This window comes from Strix uralensis, chromosome 2 (assembly GCF_047716275.1).
Source record: "Strix uralensis isolate ZFMK-TIS-50842 chromosome 2, bStrUra1, whole genome shotgun sequence".
Classification (NCBI taxonomy): Eukaryota; Metazoa; Chordata; class Aves; order Strigiformes; family Strigidae; genus Strix; species Strix uralensis.
The window spans coordinates 121,774,230-121,794,211 of NC_133973.1; the positions used below are offsets into that span (position 1 = coordinate 121,774,230).

Consider the following 19,982-nt stretch of genomic DNA (forward strand, 5'->3'; position numbering starts at 1 on the left):
ACCTGCTGGCAAGGCACGACGGCCAATCCGGTATCAGAGTTCCCTGTGAGTGACGGGGGAATGCGCCAGGTACCGACTTATCAGGAGAAAGGCGGTGCCTGCGGTTGAGCTACACCCGTAGTGTCGTCAGCGAGCCCCGGGAACAATCCGCCCGGGCGGGGTGGGCGGGCTTTCATCTGGATTGACGGCCGGGGGAACCATTCCGAGTGCAAGAAGCGGGAGAATGACACCGGAAGGAGCCAATCTGCTGGCGCTACTGCTGCGGAGGGTGGGCCAGACGGGTCGCTGAGCTGCTGGTGTTGGCTGCAGGTGGGTGCGCGCTGTTCGGAGGGAGCGTGAAGGCGGGGGACTGACTCTTCGCCGGCTGCGGAGAGGCGGCAGCGCTGGAGACCGCCACATCCCGTGGCCGGGCCCCGCAGTCGCGCTGTGAGAGGAGGGGAAGCGCCTTTGCACCATCCTGCCTGTCCTGCCAGAATTAGTCCTCCCTTAGAATGAAGGGAGCCGCTGCAGGGCGCATGCGCGGCGCCTTGGGCATGCTCAGTAGCGGCGCTGACGCCGCCGCCCTCCCTGCGGCGGGCGGGGCGAGGGGCAGGGGCGGTGGGGGCAGTGGCCCTCACTGGGGGCTGCAGGGGCGGGCCGAGACCGGCACCGGCGGGGACCGGCGCGGCAGCGGGCTGATGGGGGTGGCGGGTAACTCCGGCCATGGCAAAATGAACGTAATTTCCTTGTAACTTCTGGCTGCCCCCGGCTTTGTGCGAGACAGGGCCGCGTTTATGCCGCTGGGGATAGCGGCACCGTTACCGGTTAACGGCAGATGGTTCCCCCGGTGTCTTTGGCCCCATCGCTGCCATTAGCACATGGATATGCGCCTGAAGAACCGTCCCGGCCCCTGGTCGAGGTGACACGTGCCGGGAGCTGTAGCAGCGGGGGTGGCCTCTCCCCTGTGCCTTCCCTGGGCTTGGTGCTTTGTATTGACTAGAAAAGAGGAGACAGTTGTTCACACAGCAGATGCAAAGTACTGCATCACCCGGGTTTGATTCCGGCTTGTAAAGACTATGTCCAAACAAAAGCCTTTCATACCCTGTGCCCTTTGTTCTGCTAAGAACCGTAATGGTTGTCAGAACTGGATTCCCGCGTGCCCTCAATTACAGGCCATCTGTAAATCATCAAAAGGTAATAATTTTGTTTACCCTTTGGTTTTGAAGTTGGGCCATGGCTAAAAATTTAGGGTCTTTGAAAATTTATGACCCTCCTTTCTGTTGCTTACCTTTAGAAATATTTATGTGTTTAACTGTTCTATATTGACCATGCACAAATGATGCAAAAATATTGAAAATTACATTATTTCAGGTATTTCTTAGAATCTTTGTTGTTGTTACCATTCCCAGCTTCCTGTTAATGTGAAAAAGTGCTGTTTCTACACAGGCCAGAACAACAGCTGGCTTTGTGTAAAGTCCCAGTTATACCTGAGTATAGGTTGGTCTTTACAAAATATTTTAAACACAGAAGTAACATTTAGGGGAAAAAAATGTTTTGGCTAGGAATCAGTAGTGTAGCTTACTTATTTTTAAATAAGATTACCATTTTTCTTCATTACTTAGTCAAGCAAAGAATGTCATATATACTCCTTTATGTATTATCCAAAGACAGAGACAACATTGACTGACAGCAGAGGATTTTGCACAGTCAAGAAAAACCCCAGGAAAATGCTATTCACCAATATCAAATTGTAGCTGAGACTTACATTTCAAACACTGTATTCTGCACACTTTGAAGAGGAAATTGTGGCCATATCTATATTTAGTTACTGAGATGTGAAAGTACTAATGGAATGTGGATCTTGCCTGGTTCAAAAAAAACCTCTCAGGTTTGGTTAATAGATTGGACTTGTCCATGTTTCTACTTAGCAATGTAAACATGTAGCAGTTTTTTCACTAGTAGATTTATTTTTTTAAAAAAAATAAGTATCATGCATAAGTGCAAACTGTGGTTCAAGATGCAGTGTATAATATCTAATATAATTATGAATATATTCAATATAAGCCCACATTTTTATTATAAGTAAAACATGCTATGATAATAAGCTATGCTAAATTATTCTATAAGTATGCTCAATATTGCATGTGTGTTTTGAAAGAAACACAATCACATACAGAAGTGATGACCACAGAACCCAATAAAAGCAGTAATTCCCTCTTACAGAATTTGCAGTTATTATTTTTGCCAGAATTACAAGTACAGCATGGCATGTTAATTCCAATTTTTTTTCTGAAAATGAAAATTACAGTTCTTGAACTTTTTTAGCTAAGAAAATAATTTTCAAAGGAGATTCAAGAAATTTAACTTTAGGATAAAATCCAGTCAGTTTGAGTTCTACGTGATTATTTTCTTTATCTTTGTGGATTCATGTGTTTGTGAGAGGCTATGCAATTAAAGATCACTGCTTGAAGAGAGGGAATCTTCCACTTCTGGAATGCCTCCAGGAATCAATGCAATTTCACTGCTTCCTAGTGGTACCATGCTGGGTTTTTTCCATGCTGTTTTTTTTCAATCACTTCTAAAGAACCCAAACCTTTAAAGTCTCTGTGTCACCTTTTTTTCTTCGAATACATGTCTCAACATTTATTATTGATAAATGCCACTTTTGTGGATTAAATGTCTCAGAATGTCACATGCATTTTTTCTGATTGTCTAAAAATGTTTGACTGAATATTAATTTTCTTTGAAGTTGGTTATTTATGAAAAAGTTGTGAGACACAGTTGCATTGAAATTTCCAGACAGGAACCTGAAATTCTGTTACCGTCTGTTTTCAATCTTGGACAGTCAATGACAATCAAAACAATAATGCAATATAAAAGTACAGAACTTTGTAATTAGTATTTAGAATTTAATTACATTTCAATCCACTCTTGTATTTTTAGTCAGCAATTAGAAGTGTCACCAAATCCTTTAGATACAGGTTCCACTCATATTCAACTCACTGATTATTATATTAGGTGCTGTTAAATTAGATATGTAGTGGGGTCTTTAAAAATTGTTAACAAATTACTAATTTCTCCCCTCTTGCATAGATAAGGTGTGAAAATAGCAAATCATCTTGAGTATATACTAGACTTAGTAATATAACACTTATTTTTAATATTTAATTTTAAAATGCTGACCTTGACCTTTTCAGAACTTACATTAACTGTACAGTTAAATTTTGTATGAAAAAAAAAATCTAACACTTCTCTAGAGAAATGTATATAATTTCTTCATCTTCAGTGGAATTCTTTCTTCCTAGGTACATAAAGTATGCTGTAAAATACCAGCATTTACGATTTCTCTTTTTAAAAATCCTGCTATCTAGTAAGATATACTATCCAAGCTAGGAGAAGGCTAAGTGGCAAAGGTAATGTTCTCTTGAAGAACAATTTATTTCTCATAAGATACCTGCTAAGAAGTATTAAGAATGAATATTCTTTTTTTTAATTGGTGAGAGAGTGCTGTAGCACAGCTATATTGTGCTTTGAGATAAAGCAGATTGTTTTACATTTGTTTGTAAAGTACCAAATAAACGCAGAATTTAGATTGGTTTTGCCAGTTGCATTGGTAGAGAAGAGAACATCTACACGCAGAATGTTATTTGTAGTGTCTGAATGTGCAATGCCTCATGTAAGATTGGTGTCCATCATGCTGGGAACGGTCTCAGGCTTCAGTCCTTCAGTCCTGTTACAAAGGTTCCGTCATGTTTATTGTCAGACAGGCATGGCCTAATGTGTTTTTTCTGACAAAATGCTAACTTATGTATACACGATACTTATGTATGCTCAGTACTTTCACAAAACAACATTCCCTAGGCTAGTACAAAGTCACATATATTTGTATATATGTTTTTATTTTACTATTATAAAGTGATCAAAATAAGTCTTCTGTACCCTGTGTCCTCATCTGGGTGTTCATGCTCCATTCTTATTACACAGGCCCTTGCCCTCCCTTGTTTAATAAATTTTCCTCTGTTATTCACTTAGAATTAATTGCACATCTTACACCATTCTAAACTTTGTTAGCACATTTAAACTTCTGTAACCATTTTATCTGTCAGTCGCAGAATCTAAGGCTGTTTTGACTGTTGGTTTAGCAAAGTCTTTTCAGCAAAGGTGTTTATGAATATATGTACTTTGTATGAGTATGTTCGGATTGATACTCTAGTGAGAACTACAGTAGACCCTGCAGAAACAAAAGTTCATCTCTGCTCAGAGTTCACTCTGCAGTTGTGTTTGCTTTGCTATTTCAAATCTGGTGGAATGTATGTGAATGCCATTTCTAGGAGGCATATTGCAGTGGTTATGATTTTAGTGTATGCCTGTTGAGATATTCTGAAAGTGGCTATCCTGGATGTTTTTGGTCTCCTATATAAGTTTAAGAGTATGCTGTATTTACAATATCTTAGTGTAATATTCAACAAATACCCAGGTTATGAAATTGATACACAAAAGGGCAGCTGGACTTTCTGAAGGATAAGGATAAGTAAATAAATTACATATTTCAACTTCTTCCGCATACAGAATTATATCTAAGAAGGATCGTTGATGATGCCAACTAAAAGAAAATCTTTATAAATATGTCTTATAAGTTAGTTAAGTATAAGATAGTTATCTTTGACAAGGGAACATTAGCATTGATGAGGTAAAAGAATTCCTCTAGAAATTCAGTGAGTGTTTTGGCAGCTCTTTGCTTGATATACGAGTATTAAAATCAGTTAAATGTTTTCTTGTAGCATTTTTACCAATAGATTAGATACTACTAGTAGGAATGTGTGTATATCTCATATTTTGACTATGGGCTTATCAGACTTCTTGGTGTGGTTATCTGGCATCTGGGACAACAAGCTTATTATGCTGTTCCATCCCTTATCATCTTGGGAAAAGGACAGTATTAAAACAGAGGGTATTGTGAACAGCAGAACTAATGAGGTCTGGGTCCTTATTAGTAGACTTTGTGACAGACCATAAGAATGCTCCTACCCTCAGAGCTGGTGGTCCCTTAGTTCATCACTCTAATGACCAAAATTAGCTTACCATCCCCAACCTGCTCCTGTTCAACTGCTAGCTGGTTTGTGGCCATACATAGGCTGGCCATTTCTTGACACTTAACTATCAGATGTGCAGAATGCCTTGCCCCTCAACTGGAGATCTGTACAGATAGCTTTCAGAGGTATGTATGTCCCCAGACATGTATCATGTGGGGTTGACCTTAATAACTTTGAAGTCTATATCAAATTTCACTGTAATGGCCAATGAGCCATTTGTTTGATGTGACTTTCAAGCAGAAAAACAGGGCAAATATATTAACTTTAAGGGGGGTTGGTTTTGGAGGGTTTTTTTTAAGAAAAACAGGCTAATAGCTAACCAGGCATTTGTCAGTGTAAGATGTGCAAACATTCAGTACGTGAGCAGAGGAGTTTTGTCAAGTGGTAGGGTAACTTGAATTTGATCACATCAGAGAACACGTTTGATCTCACTGCAGGCAATACCCAGTCACATACCCCAGTACTCAGGGTCTGATATGTCATGTTACAGGAGTTGCTGGAAGGCTGGTTGTGTGACAAATGCCCAGTGGGTCAGATGATGGAAGAGGGCTCAAGTATATAGCCTTTGTCTGCCATGATAAAAACCCATATGGCACACAGCCATATGTTAAGAAACAAAAGTAGGAGATCCCAACTCTGATGAACCATCTACTGGAGTTTGGTTCTTGGTAATCCACATAAAGACAGACTTTGTAATTTGTACCCTGTGGGAGTAAATGGAGCAAATACAAGGAGGCTCGTTGCCCAGCTTTCCTGAACTCCAGACCTACGTAACGTATGTCTGCATCTCCTATGTTTTCTACCCTTTTGTCAGGAACTTGATCAAATATTTATAACTGTTGATTAATTCATATGGCTTTGTGGAAGAAAGCATGAAATAATTATGAATGCTAGTTGGCCTTGTTTAACATAACAAGTTTTAGCTGAATTGTTAAGATATTTTGGAGGGCTCTAATCATCAAATCCAATAAAGCGGTAAATTAGTAACCAAAATTATCAAATAAAGCAGGAATTGGCTACAAGGGAGATAAGAATTGAGTTTTTTAATATTTATTTTTTTAATGGAGTAGAGAGGAGGGTGAATTAGGCTAAGCCATAGCATGGTATTCATTAGTATTTTCCTTAATGATGGACAAAAATAAAAAATAAGGAGACACTGCTGTTACAGATTAGGATTAGGATGCACTGGGTGACTGCATATTGGAGTAGTGAGACACTGATGGGCTCTTAACCATGACGTTGTACAACAAATCTGATATCAGTGAAAGAAATATGAGATCAGACTGGAGTGGATGAAGAGAAAACTGCAAAAAATAATAAGGAAAACAAAAATTCAGTTTTATAAATGGACCTTGGAACATTTGCAAATTGTTCATTCTAATAAAAGTTGAGAGAAGATATCAACACTCTTGATAATTATAAGAGTGAATGAATATATAAAGGAAAATTAAGTCAAATGACAATTTTGACAGAAGAACAAATATATGTAAGCATTAATTAATTGATTGTGTAATTAAAAGAAGGTTTGCAGTCTTGGCACCAATGTATTGGGATAGTCTTTCTGTAGAAATAGTGGTGGTAAAAGAAAACTTTCTGAAACATAGATTGCTTTTATGAAAGTGATTATACGATATCTTTGCCTAAAATAGCGGAGATGGACTTGATGACATTAGATGTTTCCATGTTCATTATACAAAGACGAATATTACTGAAATTGGTAATTTCACCTAGAGAAAGCAAGTTGTGGGTCGGAGCTTGCTATAGAAATTACATGTGAAAGGAGAAAGATGTCTGCTATCTATTATCAAGTCCAGAATTTTGTGAAAAGGTTTACATTTCCTTTAGAAGTATTACTTTACATGATGCCAGATAAACCTTGAAATTTACTTACTTTTTTTTTTTTAAGTTTCATTCAAATGTGGGAAACTAATTTTACTGAAACAACTCTGCTTTTGAAGATTCAGTCTTTTGAGGAACAGGCTTCTAAGTTCATAAGAAAAGGGTATTCTAGGGAATTCTTACATACTGAAGAGCTTTATGATTTATGGAAGTTTATGAGGCCATACATTGTCAGAATAAATGGTGGTCTTGTTCTGTATTTTCCTGGTTCCTCAGGCTTAGAATGGAAAGAGTGAATACGTGAGATTGTCTGGCCATGGGAAGTAGAAGATGCCTGCTCCAAGGGTGCCAGTGCTGGCAGCAAGATCAGTGGATCTCTTCTATTCCAGGAGACATGGAGGTCTATTTGTGGTTGGAGCTACCTGACTAGATAAAGTATAGATCAGTCTGATATTAAAGTACCTCCCATGAAGAAGACAGCCTGGTGGCTTAGTTTGCTCTGAATGTGTCATGTTATAAGATAAGCCTTTTCATGAAGTTTAAAAACCAAAATCAATATTTTTCTGGTTTCTGGGTTTGGCTTGGAATTTTTTATCCCCTTCTTTGACAATTCAGGTGGGCCATTATCTGTTGCTAATTTTAATTGGAATTGTGGAAGCAAAATCCTGCAACAGAAAAATTTTGCAGTGTTTCCTTAAGCTTTAAAATAGGCAAGCTTGACTCAAATTTGCAGCAGGGGCAGTTTATGCATCTTTAGCAGTATAAATAGCTCTTTAAATAGGTGTAAATAAAATATACTCATGTTTAAAGTTTCTTTATGTTGGCAAAGTGGGGTAAAATATTTTTATTGTATAAAATAGTGAAGGCCAACTTACCATACAAACAATGCACTTCAGTATAGGGATTTTGACCAGAAAAACTTGGCTGCTGAAAGAGAGATTGCACTGTCTTAAACTTAAATCGGTTCTGAAGCCAGTTAATTTATGCCACAGTAAATGAATCTCATGGTGTGCAGCATAAGCTGTAAGCAAACATACAGCTTCCTATCAAGACTAGAGGTACAAGACAAAATTAGTATCAATTGACTAAACACTCAGAGTTGCACTGTCACCAAACTGCCTCTAAATGACCCTATTTGGTAAGCCCTAGCAATCCTGTGACTAGGCCAGGCTGTCGGTGTTTGTATTGTGATATTTTGGTCTGGAGTGCCTAATGGGAATCCACTTAAAAAGTAGTCTAGTAGCTCTATCTCCCTTCCACTGTAACCTATAGAAAGACCATTGGTCTGTGCTGAGTTTGGGGGTTTGTAGTATACAGATGAGCCTTTTGGAATCTAAAAATAGGTAACAAAGTTTTCCTTTTCCATCTCCATTTTACATAAAATTATAAGAGTTTGGGGGTTTTTTGGAGGGTAAGCCTAGGGATAGTCTTTCTCTTAAATGACCATTAAAAATTTTAACACACTCCCTTGGTGTGCTTCCTGTGGACTTTATTGAAAGAATTCCTACAGGTGGGTACTATTTGTAGAGTTGTTTTTTGATATATGTCAGATATTTTACTTTTCACAGTATGCCATGTGTATATATTTTGCAAAGTAGAAATACTATTATCAAATTAAATTCAGTGTAAAAGTCACTTATAACACAAATTTATAACCGTGCGTAGGATTTACAAACCAAATTCAATGCTGGGGATTTTTTTGTTTGGTTTATGGTATATTGATGATTTTTTTAAAGAGTAAGACTGTACAATCAATTCCTTATTTTTCCATTTCACTTTCAGGATAGATTGAAGAAACCATGGCCAATCAACGGGATTACATTAGCAGACCTATTTGCAACGGAATTTCTGTTCCTGAAAATAAGATCAATTCCTTAGTGGCTGAAGGTCATGGACAACAAATTCTAAAAGTACTACAAAAGTTCAGAGAACAAAATATATTTTTTGACTTTAAAATTCTTGTGAAAGATGAAATAATTCCTTGTCATCGTTGTGTACTGGCAGCATGCAGTGATTTTTTCAGGTAAACCTAATTTTGGCATGAGTTTGCAGGAAATGGATTGTAAGTTCTCTGGGAGGGAGAGAAGAAGGAATATAATTACAAAAATTAAAAAATAAATCATCACAACTTACAGAGTTTTGAGCAAAGCATTCAAACATCATATTAAGGATAGCAAAAAAAAAAAAGAACCCAAACAAAACTACAGTGTTAGATGCCTAACCATACCCCAAATACATGTTTGTATTTCCAAAGCTACATGAGGACTCTGAATTTGAGATTCAGACAGCAGTCTATACTCTGAAATACAAATGTCAAGCCATAAGTGCATGGTTCTGCTGCTAGGTAGACTTGACACAAGTTGTGTATCTTTAAGATTTACTTGTTGCTTGTATCTGTACTTGAAGGTCTGCAAGGGTATTGTTTGACTTTGTATGCTACAGTCTATGTACTCTGACACAATTATATTGTGAAAAAAACCCAGGTTGATTACAAATATATCTTGCATTGAGCACTGTGGATAAATTGTACGTGCTTTTGGAATGGGGCTGGGTTTTGTTTGTCCAAGATGAGTGGTCAGTACAGTAGAGTTTGTCTTCAGAGGTATTTAAACAGGTATCTTACATTTTTTTCTAAACTACAGATTTCTGCCTTTTAGCATGAAATGGATCTATGATCTTCCTTCTGGTGCTTAAAGCTATGCATTCCTAAGGGACAGACAGATCATTCAAATACAGGGTATTTATGAAGAACCTTGCTAACCTTTTTATTAGTAAGGCTCAAACCTGCAATTCCACACTGTTTCCAGTCTATTTCCAAATACACTCTTTACTAAAACATAAAAGCTAAGATGCTCTAACAATGGAATGAGTTAATGACCTTGATTCAGTAGCCCATACATAGATGACAAGTGTTATTTCCAAATGTCCTGGAGCATCCCATGGTCTGTGGGAGTCTGCCATATACAACAGAGGCTATAGGATAGATATGTTCTTAGGACTACTGAAAAAGAAGAAATGCAGATGAAATAAACTATTTCTCCACTCTAGCAGCAGATTTGTTTTTTCTCTGGCACACAGAACTACTTGCATTTCAAGTGTTTACTGCTTGACAGCACAGAGATGCTCTGGTGGAAAGGAATATTAGGATGAAATAGCTTCTAGTGGTAATTTTTAGAACTAAACTTAAGCACATGGTAGCATACATGTCCTTTTCACTACCTACAGGCTCTTCAGGTTAAAACTGGCCAGGAGAGACCTCTCTCTGTGTGTAACAATTGATACCAGCAGCCATCAAATTCATAAGTTTTCCTGGAATGCAAGGCCCGTTTATTACCTTCAAGGGAATAAAAAGTACCTAGATCCACTAGATAAATTTTAAAATGAAACACCTTTTGTATTCATTAGCCTTTGGACTTCCCTTAGTTTTGGTTTCATTGTGTAAACCCAAAATTCAGCAAAAATTCAGCTCACTACTTGTTAGCTTTCAGAATCAAAGCCTTTCCCTAGATTACTCTCCTTCTACTAGTATTGTTTAGTTGCTATTTTACTCTGTAATTAGAGAATTGTATCATAGCTCTTGGGTTAATGAGGAAAGGATTCTAAGGATCATCATTTAGTATCTAAAAAGGTCTTTGGGAGATAAGTGTCTTTATGTTCTTGTTCAGGAGATCAGACAAGTTCCTGCTTTACCTGATGTTCACTTCTCAAGGAGTATGCTATACACAGTGATTTTTTTTTTTTTTTCTTTCTCTTTGGCTTCATAAAAGTATGGGATTTTAAAAATCACATACTATACAGATACCAGTTGTATAACTGAACTATGATATAATACTCTTTTCTTTAATAGGAACTATCTATGATATATTAATAATCTAGGTTATATACTTAGTATTTGATGATTTATCTAAATCTCCACAGTCATCTTTTGTCAAATTCAGAAGCTGTTGCTATCACAGCCTGATGCTTAGGCTCTGGGAGGGTAGGACAAGTGATATTGCAGCACTATTCTGTTGCCAACGCTTACTGGCTTGAAAAACTTCAATTATTTTATCTTGCCATGTTAGACTATGTGAAATAGTTAAATGTTATTACATATTTAGTAATAAAGTAGTTAAAATTGTAATAAAATTTGCACAAATCTACTGATCAATAGTTTGTTCCACGATTTCAGCTTTCGTCTTTGTATCCAGTCACAGTCTACTTTCTGCACAAGTTTCATTGTGTCATGCAATCCTGTGTCAAAACCTAAATTTTTTCTGATGTCTGCCTGAACCCATACATCTATCTATCAACTCTAAAGCAAGAATTAAGCTTCCTCATGTTTTTTTCTCCTCTGTCACCCCTCACCTACTTTTATTACTTTGGAATGCACCCATCATCCATCCTGCTGTTTGCTCAGCCTGCAATTTGGAAGGCCTTTTTTCACTTTAATTTTCTGTATTCATCCACAGTGCATGACCTAAATCATGGGGCTTTTTTACTATATATTTTTTAAATCAGCCTTTCTTTCTCAGGCTGTTGAAACTGATGCTGCCCCCAACAATTTCACATTTTCTCTCACATTGAGAGCTGCAGATTTCATTGCTCACTGTGAAAATCCGTACAAAACACATGGGCTGCTATAATTTTTATGAGCCATCACTTTGAATATGTTCTTATCACCACTCCTTTTTTCTTCAACCATATCAAGCAAATGTATTGTTCTTCCTTAAGAGAACCTCCACATTTTAGACCTATACAGCCTGCCCACCTCAATATACACCCCTGCTTGTCTCCTTCCTCTCACATCAGTGTTCCCTGCTGTTTGCTAGATCTTTAATTTGTGTGTATATCTTCTATATTTTATTCACAGAGCCATGTTTGAAGTTAATATGAAAGAACGAGATGATGGCAATGTTACTATTAGTAATCTATCACCCAAGGCAGTGAAAGCTTTTCTTGATTATGCTTACACAGGAAAAACAGAGATAACAAATGATAATGTGGAAATGCTCTTCCAGCTGTCGTCATTTCTTCAAGTTTCACTCCTTTCCAAAGCTTGCAGTGACTTTCTAATAAAAAGTATTGATCTTGTGAATTGCTTACAGTTGCTCTCTCTATCAGAAAGTTATGGTTCTGTTCGCTTATTTGATCATGCACTAGATTTTGTACAGCACCACTTTTCCTTGCTGCTCAGATCAAGTGATTTTTTGGAGATTAACTTTGAGATATTACAAAAATGTCTCGAGGCTGACGAACTAAATGTCCCTGAGGAAGAATCGGTGTTGAAAGCTGTTCTTCAGTGGACGAAACACAACTTAGAAACACGACAGAAATATCTGCCTAATTTGATTAAAAAAGTGAGACTACACCAGTTACCTGAAAAGACTTTGCAGGACTTTCTACATTCTGAAGAACACTTACTTAAGAGTGCTAATTGCTCGGTAATAATCAATGATGCAGTTAAAAGTGTGCAAAACTTTAGTGGACTGTTTCCAGATGCACGTCCTTCAACAACAGAAAAATACATATTTGTTCATAAAACTGATGAAGATGGAGAAAACAGACATACATTCTGCTACAACATCAAAACAGATAAATGGAAAGAACTACCACATACGCACATGATTGATCTTCCAGGGTCAAGTTTATCTAGCTATGGAGAAAAAATATTTATAACTGGAGGATGCAAAGGGAATTGTTATAGGACTGTCAGGCTTCATATTGCTGAACCATTTCATGATGCCACTGACCAAACCTGGTGCTACTGTCCAGTCAGCAATGAATTCTCCATAGTGTCAGCTATGAAAAAACCAAGGACAATGCACACATCTGTTGTAACCTTAAATCAGCTGTTTGTAATAGGTGGAAAGACCAGAGGAGCTCAAGAAACCCGGAGTCTTTTGGATGTAGAATCTTATAATCCTCTTTCCAAAGATTGGAAATCTGTAAGCCAATTACCAAGAGGTATCTACTATCCAGAAGCAAGTGCATGTCAGAATATAATTTATGTCCTTGGCTCAGAAGTAGAGATTACTGATGCCTTTAATCCATCTCTTGACTGTTTCTTTAAGTATAATGCTATGACTGATCAGTGGTCTGAGCTTGTAGCAGAATTTGGGCAGTTTTTCCATGCAACTCTAATCAAAGCCGTTCCAGTGAACTGTACATTGTACATATGTGATCTCTCCACCTACAAGGTCTACAGCTTTTGCCCAGAAACCTGTGTTTGGAAAGGGGAGGGATCTTTTGAATGCGCTGGCTTTAATGCAGGGGCAGTTGGGACAGAAGACAAAATTTATATATTAGGTGGTGATTATGCTCCAGAAGAAATCACAGATGAAGTTCAAGTCTACCATAGTAGTAGGTCTGAGTGGGAAGAAGTTTCACCAATGCCAAGAGCCTTAACTGAGTTTTACTGTCAGGTCATTCAGTTTAATAAATATAGGGACCCCTGGTCATCTGTACTGACAATTTGCTCTGGAGAATTTTGAAACTCCTGAGTCAAAAGAATCTATTTAAATGCACAAGTTTTAGAAGAGATTTTTAGGTATTAATTTACAGATGGAAAAATATGTACTGTTTTGTTTAAATCCTCAGTTTAAATTGTATGCTATAGAATTGCTTTTGGAAGAGTCCATTGTCATTCATTCTAGTCATTATATAGAAAGTATTACTTAATTTTATATGCAAGCCTTCTCTGTAATTATCTGAATAATTTGCAAAATGATATTACTTTTCAAAAAAGCATAGTCATGAGGAATTCATTGTGTAATATGTGCCATTATTTCTGTAATATTCACAGTTGTCCCAGTAGACTAATTGATGAGTGAGAAAACTGACTGTGATACTGTTTTCCCTATGTAACTGAAGTTTAAAAGAGATCTATATTAGTGTTATTTAGGTTTTTTATATTCATAAACCTGTAAGAGGAATTCATTGACAGCTTTATCTTATTAGAATGACCTTAGCAAGGGCAAGAGCCAAAGTGACCTTCACAGCATTAAAACCAGGTAACTAACTTGAAGAGACTGATAATTCATATCATCTTACTTCAGCTCTTCAGTTTTACCAGTTTTTCTCCATCCTTGTGCCTTAGTAGTAGTTGTACTTTCTGTTTTCATCCCATTAACTGTGGTAAGATAAACTTTGATAACATATTGCAGAGTGAGCAAGATTTCTACAGGATGGATGATTCATGTGGTATCTTTGCTTCAATCATGCTGTTAACTAAAGAAAAAACACTTCAGGATGTTTTCTAACAGAAGTCTTCCATCTCTGAAGTCTCCAGTGCTACCTACTAAGCAGCCACTAGTCTGCTTAGAGCAGCAAGCTGTAAAATTTTAGTTGTTGCTTCGGTTAACTATGGGAAAAGTTCGTATCTTGTCATACATCAAGTACAAAGTTACAAAAATAAATCCCTATATTTAAAGTAAAAGTAAATACTATTTCTGAGGTGAAAGAATTAATTTTTTTTAACTTCTATAGTGGTTTAAATTAATTAAAACACTTTATCTTGTACATCATGGTAATTTTAGCTGTTAAAATATTACATAGTAAACACTACACAATATACTGCTTGATAAACTTTCAGTAGTCATCTATTATAATGTTAACATAATGGAATTTTAGTATTAATATTAGTCTAGGCATACAGTGTGAATTACATTCGATCTCATGCATAGAAAGTGGGACCTGTGTCTGACAGAAGGACACTGAATTTAGCTAGGTTTCATAAATCATTTGTAATCCTCCACAGCCTGAGAATTTTCTTTCTTACCAGTTATTTGCATAAGATATTGAGAGCCCTTAATGTTCCGTATAAGTATCTTTTAAGTGGTAAGGCTGTCTTATGCCAGACAGAATGGTTCTAAACATCTAAGCACATCTTTTCCAAACAGTTTAAAAATGAACAAAATTTAGTGAGGCATCTAAAACATCTTTCCTATGGCTTGAGACAACCGCAGTAAGTTCATTATCACATCACTACTGCGTGTACTTTTTGCAAAACTCAAGCTCAGTAGTAATGCTTAAAGCTTAATATTGCCTAGCAACATACTTCTGTTTTAAACAGTAAACAATGGAATGTTCCAACTCTGTGATTGACTCTATAATTTGTTACCTTTATACATTTAGATAACATTCATCATAAATATTTTCATAAGGATGTAAATGAAAATTACACACATTTGGAGAACATACTAATGGAGTGGAACCGTCCCACTCAATAATTTATTTGTATTAAGATGCGTGTCAGTTCTGTAGAATTAAATAGCTTGTTACAGTATTTCAGGCAACTTCCACATTTATTTTGCTCTTTTCTAGGTGAGTCTCCAAATCATATTATAACTACACTTAGCTCGGTAACCTTTACAATCACTATACTGAAATACAAGCAGTTTTATACTGGAACACAACTACTTTTTGTTAGTGCAACCTAAATGTATTGAGTAGTTTAGGAGAGATGGAAAATACTATTCCCACTTATTGAAACAGTGAGAAAAAAATAGACATATAGGAGAACAGTAGTTTTAGCATTAATAAATTACTCGAGGTAGCATAGAGACTTCATTAACCATTAATTATTGCAACTTGTCACTTCATTGGAATACAAGACCCAATTCTTTGCTTGTGTTTTTGTCTTGTTTTTATACCTGAGTAATGTAAGTATGCAATTTATGCAATGAGAACAGTAACATATTATGCCCATAGTACATGGGTATAAATAGCTATGCAAATTGGAAGAGACTAGAGAACTGCGAGGTTTTTTAAATTGCCACTGTCATGACCAAATTGCTGGGTCACATAAACAGCAAGTCAGTCAGTAATTCAGGTGATGCTCTTTCCTCTAAGTTTTTCCTTACAGCAATTTTTTTTTGGCAGTCTTCCATCCAGCTATTTGCTGTATGTATAAGGCTTTGGCATATGACATCAGACAGCGCAATGACGTATGTGGTAAATTACTCAGTATATATAGTAAAAACTGAATGAAGCTTAACTGGAAAACGGACATGTGTCTCTACTATTCTATGCTACATTTGCACAGGAACTAATGTCAGTTCCCAGTTTGACAAATCATTCATGGATTTCAAATGGAGTTGAGCTCTCTTACTCAGCGGTCAGGAAATAATGTCATAGTGTCAGTTACTTTATACCATTGCTTACAGAAAAGTTACTGTAAAATAGTACTAATTTTCTTCAGTTATGTAGGTAAGCCTGTATTACAACTCTCACAGAGGAAAAAAGGTCATCTGCCAGAATTCTGCATACAGACAGTTAAATCTGATAGCAGAATTGAGTGCAGAAGCAGCAGCTGTGTTAGAAAGTCATGGTTAAAAACAAGGGTTTATGATAGAAACTATGATGTTGCAAATCCTGTGATTAATTGCTAATGATGTAAGAAATCTCAGCAAAGTCAACTACACTACTCAGAAGAATATGGATTGCTTGCATGAGTAACTGCTGTAGGTTTGGATCAATTAGATTTTTCAGTCTACGCAGCTGTTATGCAATTTAAAAAAAGTAACAAAATTGGTGCAAAGCAAGCTTTTCTACATCTTTTCTCACTTTTCAAAGCTCACGATACTTTATGAAAAGGTACCTTCCTCTAAAAATAGTCGATGACTAGATTAATGATTAGCTATGTTCTCACTGAAATATAGTAAGAAGTTTAAAACATACAAATTGCATGTAAAGTTATAATCTACTATTTGCACTTAAACGATGTAACCAAAACATTTCTAAGAGTATTCTATTACGTCACAGAACACATTATAAGCATGACCAGTATAATATACATGAAGATAATATATATTGTATGTGGGATTTTAATATCCAGTAATGATTATATTGGATAATCTTAATTTTTAAAGAATGCTATCAAAACATTATGGCACTTTGGTAATGTTATCAAACTGGTTTAGTTGTTATAATAAATATCAATTATTCAGGTGTTTATATTATGTTTGCACAGACCTGATGATTACTATATTATTTATGTACTAATGAATTTATTTTCTATATTCTAAATACATTTGTAGTAAGTCAGTTTACTGCTGTTAAAAATTCATTATATTCACAAAATGGAGTAGATTTACTGGGTCAGATTTATTTCTGGTATTACTCCATGAAGCAAGCTGTATACCTCCTCGGATTAGTAGTACATAGTAGGTAAGGTACAGGCTATAGAATGTGCTGTCTGCAGTTTGTCATGTGGAGTCTAATTTTAGATGTTTGTTTGTAGGTGACCAACAGGAGGCAGCATAAGATCTGTTTTAATTAAACCAGACTGAAACCAGGGATACATTTGACAATATTTATAGCTGAACATTATGCTCAATTTACTTTTTCCCCTCCAACATCCAATAAAGCATAGAGATCAGTAACATTTTGCTGCTGCCTGGGCTCTGCTGATACGTGGAAAGTATGATACTACATGTTTGCCAAGATGTTCATTCTTTTGTGAAATAAAAGCACCGAGCAACTGACTCCTTTGCAGGTCTGATTTTTTTGAGTGAGTTTCAAAACGCAGAGAATCTACAATGTTTCTAATGAGGTTAGCTACTTTTTTTCCCCTTCTTTTTTCAACTGGAGAACATTTTGAATGTTACATGATAACCAAGAATGTAGTTAGCGTTCATGAAAACTGCGGCGAGAGGGTTTTTTTAATTAACCTTGGCTTTGTATTTGCATATCCTTTGTATATTAATTTGCTGCTCCCTAAATTTGATTTAGTCTGATGCAAAGTTGTAAGTTTACCATTGTAAAGTACTCATTTAAATGGGTATCTTTTTTTATTGGATCCACCTAGTTCAGACTGATATATAGGGTTTTTAACAGTTTAAGTATTGCAAATGATGAGGTATTTATTTTGCTTGAAATGGGCTTCAATACTACCTAGAAGTGACTTTCAATAAAAGGAGATATAAGCTACTTAGCCTAAAATTCGTATGCAAATGGTGCAGAAATGGCATTAATACAAGGTGAGGGAGCCCTGTGTTGTCTTGTATTCTTTCAGAACTTAAAATGCTGTGACATTCAAACCTCCGTATAGATAAAATGGAGTTACAGCAATAAAAATTAACTTTGCCCCACAGCTAGCAAAAGCCATTTGGATACATGTGCAAAGCATTCCAACAGCATTCATAATGTTAAAAGCTTATATTGAACAATGAAGGGATTCACAGACCAAATTTGAGAGCTGTAGTTGTGTAACCTTGTGCACAATCAGAAGAAAATTGCGTATGGATGTTCTACAGATTAAGGAAATTCACAGTGGACTTACATAGTTTGTATCTGAAGTAGACAGGATGGTGGGGCTTTTCTCATTGTCATCAAAAGCAAGGAAGCAGAGTCTGCATTTAATGAATAAAATACACAGAAATTACACATAAGTTCAAGACAGTTTACATGAACGAAAGAGGTCCAAGGATTTTTGTTAGAAGAAGCTGGTATATACCAAGATTTTTCACCTGTGATCAGTAAGTAGCCTGTGTAATAGTGGAATAACAATAGGGGAAAAAATAGAGCTATTTAGAATTATATGCACAGCCACACTAGGAAATCATATGCTTCCTAGTTCAAATTAGTCTAATGGACACTAATCATATTTAGTGTTTTTGTGCTTCACAATAAAATGATAATAAGTTATAATTAGCACTAATTATTTTTGCAGACTGACAGGTTGACTGTTAATGACTTTCACTCTTATCATTTTTCTACCTACTTACACCTGAATCTAGATTGAACTAGCTTGCAAGACCTTTAGGGTACACTTGCATCTTCTTTCTGAGCGCTGTCAAAATACTGGTAATAATGTAAATTGAACCCTAGTTCATACATAAGCCTTAGTAAGAAATATCCCTGTATAATATATTGCCAGCAATGTGGCAGTCTTGCTACCCTACTCCTTACTATTTTCCTATTTAAATTTTTATGATATTCAGTACGCAATGGGCAAGTATGGCAGCAAAACTATCATAACCTGTAAACAAGCTGATAAATTCATAGCCCTTCCACTTTTAGTTTCTATATTTCCAGGAAGTTCACTGCCAGAAGTGTTGACTGAAACTGGAAAATAACATTTTAAGGGAGATTCATGATTTCATCATCACAATTATGATCACTAGAAGCTGTATAATCATATATCTTGAATATATATATTCAATATTACATCTTGAATTATTCTGAATACAGCCCAGAACTTGGATTTGGAAGGATAGTGCAAGTGTTAATAAATATGCAAAATAAGACATGCATACATCAGGTTAGGCAGAATAGAGGTTGCAAACTTCAGAGAGCAAGTATTTTTAATTATCTACCTGCAAGTAGTGCCTTAAGTCTGCACAAAGGTTACAGTTACCAAGGCAATAGGATGTAATACAAAGAGCAAGTGCCAGACACTGTGTGTGGCCGAGGATGCAAAAAGGAAGAGCCCAGGAACAGGAGCTCCACGTGCTTTGTGTGTATATTCACTTACATTAAGGACATGGTGGCTTACATAAGCAGCACTTTCCCAAAGATACTGTAATAAAAAAATAATTACCTCCACAAATGTAATTTCACTATTTTAATCACAAAATCTACAATACACTCAAACCACACAGCTCAGGAAGAAATGCAAACGGCTGTGCATTAACCCTGTCACCATAACCCTACTGGCCACGCTAGCTCCGGCTGCTGTTCTCTGGTTGCTCTTACGCGGCCGCAGAAAAGCCCACACGCAGTCGCGCACCCTCGAGCTAAACCGAGCTTCCCCCTCCTTTATAGGCGGCCGCAGAGAGGCGCCAGCCCTCTCCCACCACCCCCTAGCACCCCGCCCCCCAGACAAAGCAGGGGCGACGGCGGCGCCAGGACCGCCCTGTCTGGCTCCGCCATGACCCGGCGAGATCCCCGCCGCCGGAAGCTCATTGAGGGGACAGGCGGGCCTTGTCAGCCATTAGCCAATCACCGGCAGGCATCGGGAAGACAAGCAGCCACCCTAGCCAATGCTGCCTGGGGGCTGCGAACGGGGGCGGCCCCGTTGGGAGAGGTTGCTGCGCTCCAAGCGTATGTGGGGGATTCCGGCCCGCCTGGCGCGGTGAGGGCCGTGAG

At 37.2% G+C, this 19,982-nt stretch overlaps 1 protein-coding gene across 4 annotated transcripts; it reads left to right on the plus strand.

Moving 5' to 3' along the window:
• Window positions 1-87: 87 nt before the first annotated feature.
• Window positions 88-17,377, plus strand: KBTBD3 (kelch repeat and BTB domain containing 3). 4 transcript variants are annotated; one of them, XM_074860171.1, is made up of 4 exons: window positions 88-309; window positions 7,188-8,421; window positions 8,694-8,934; window positions 11,764-17,377. In XM_074860171.1, exons 3-4 carry the CDS (start codon window positions 8,711-8,713, stop codon window positions 13,382-13,384), a joined length of 1,845 nt encoding a protein of 614 aa, XP_074716272.1. In that variant the 5' UTR covers window positions 88-309; window positions 7,188-8,421; window positions 8,694-8,710; the 3' UTR covers window positions 13,385-17,377. The 4 variants fall into 4 exon arrangements, with proteins under 4 accessions (XP_074716272.1, XP_074716270.1, XP_074716271.1 ...); XM_074860170.1 differs by lacking the exon at window positions 88-309 and adding an exon at window positions 624-1,173; XM_074860169.1 differs by lacking the exon at window positions 7,188-8,421.
• The last annotated feature ends 2,605 nt before the right edge of the window (window positions 17,378-19,982 follow it).

Excerpts from the sequence above, each read along its gene's own strand:
- KBTBD3 (XM_074860171.1), top strand. The coding sequence starts at position 8,711 with ATGGCCAATCAACGGGATTACATTAGCAGACCTATTTGCAACGGAATT. Across the intron at positions 8,935-11,763 it reads GCATGCAGTGATTTTTTCAG|AGCCATGTTTGAAGTTAATA; the intron begins GTAAACCTAATT and ends TTTTATTCACAG.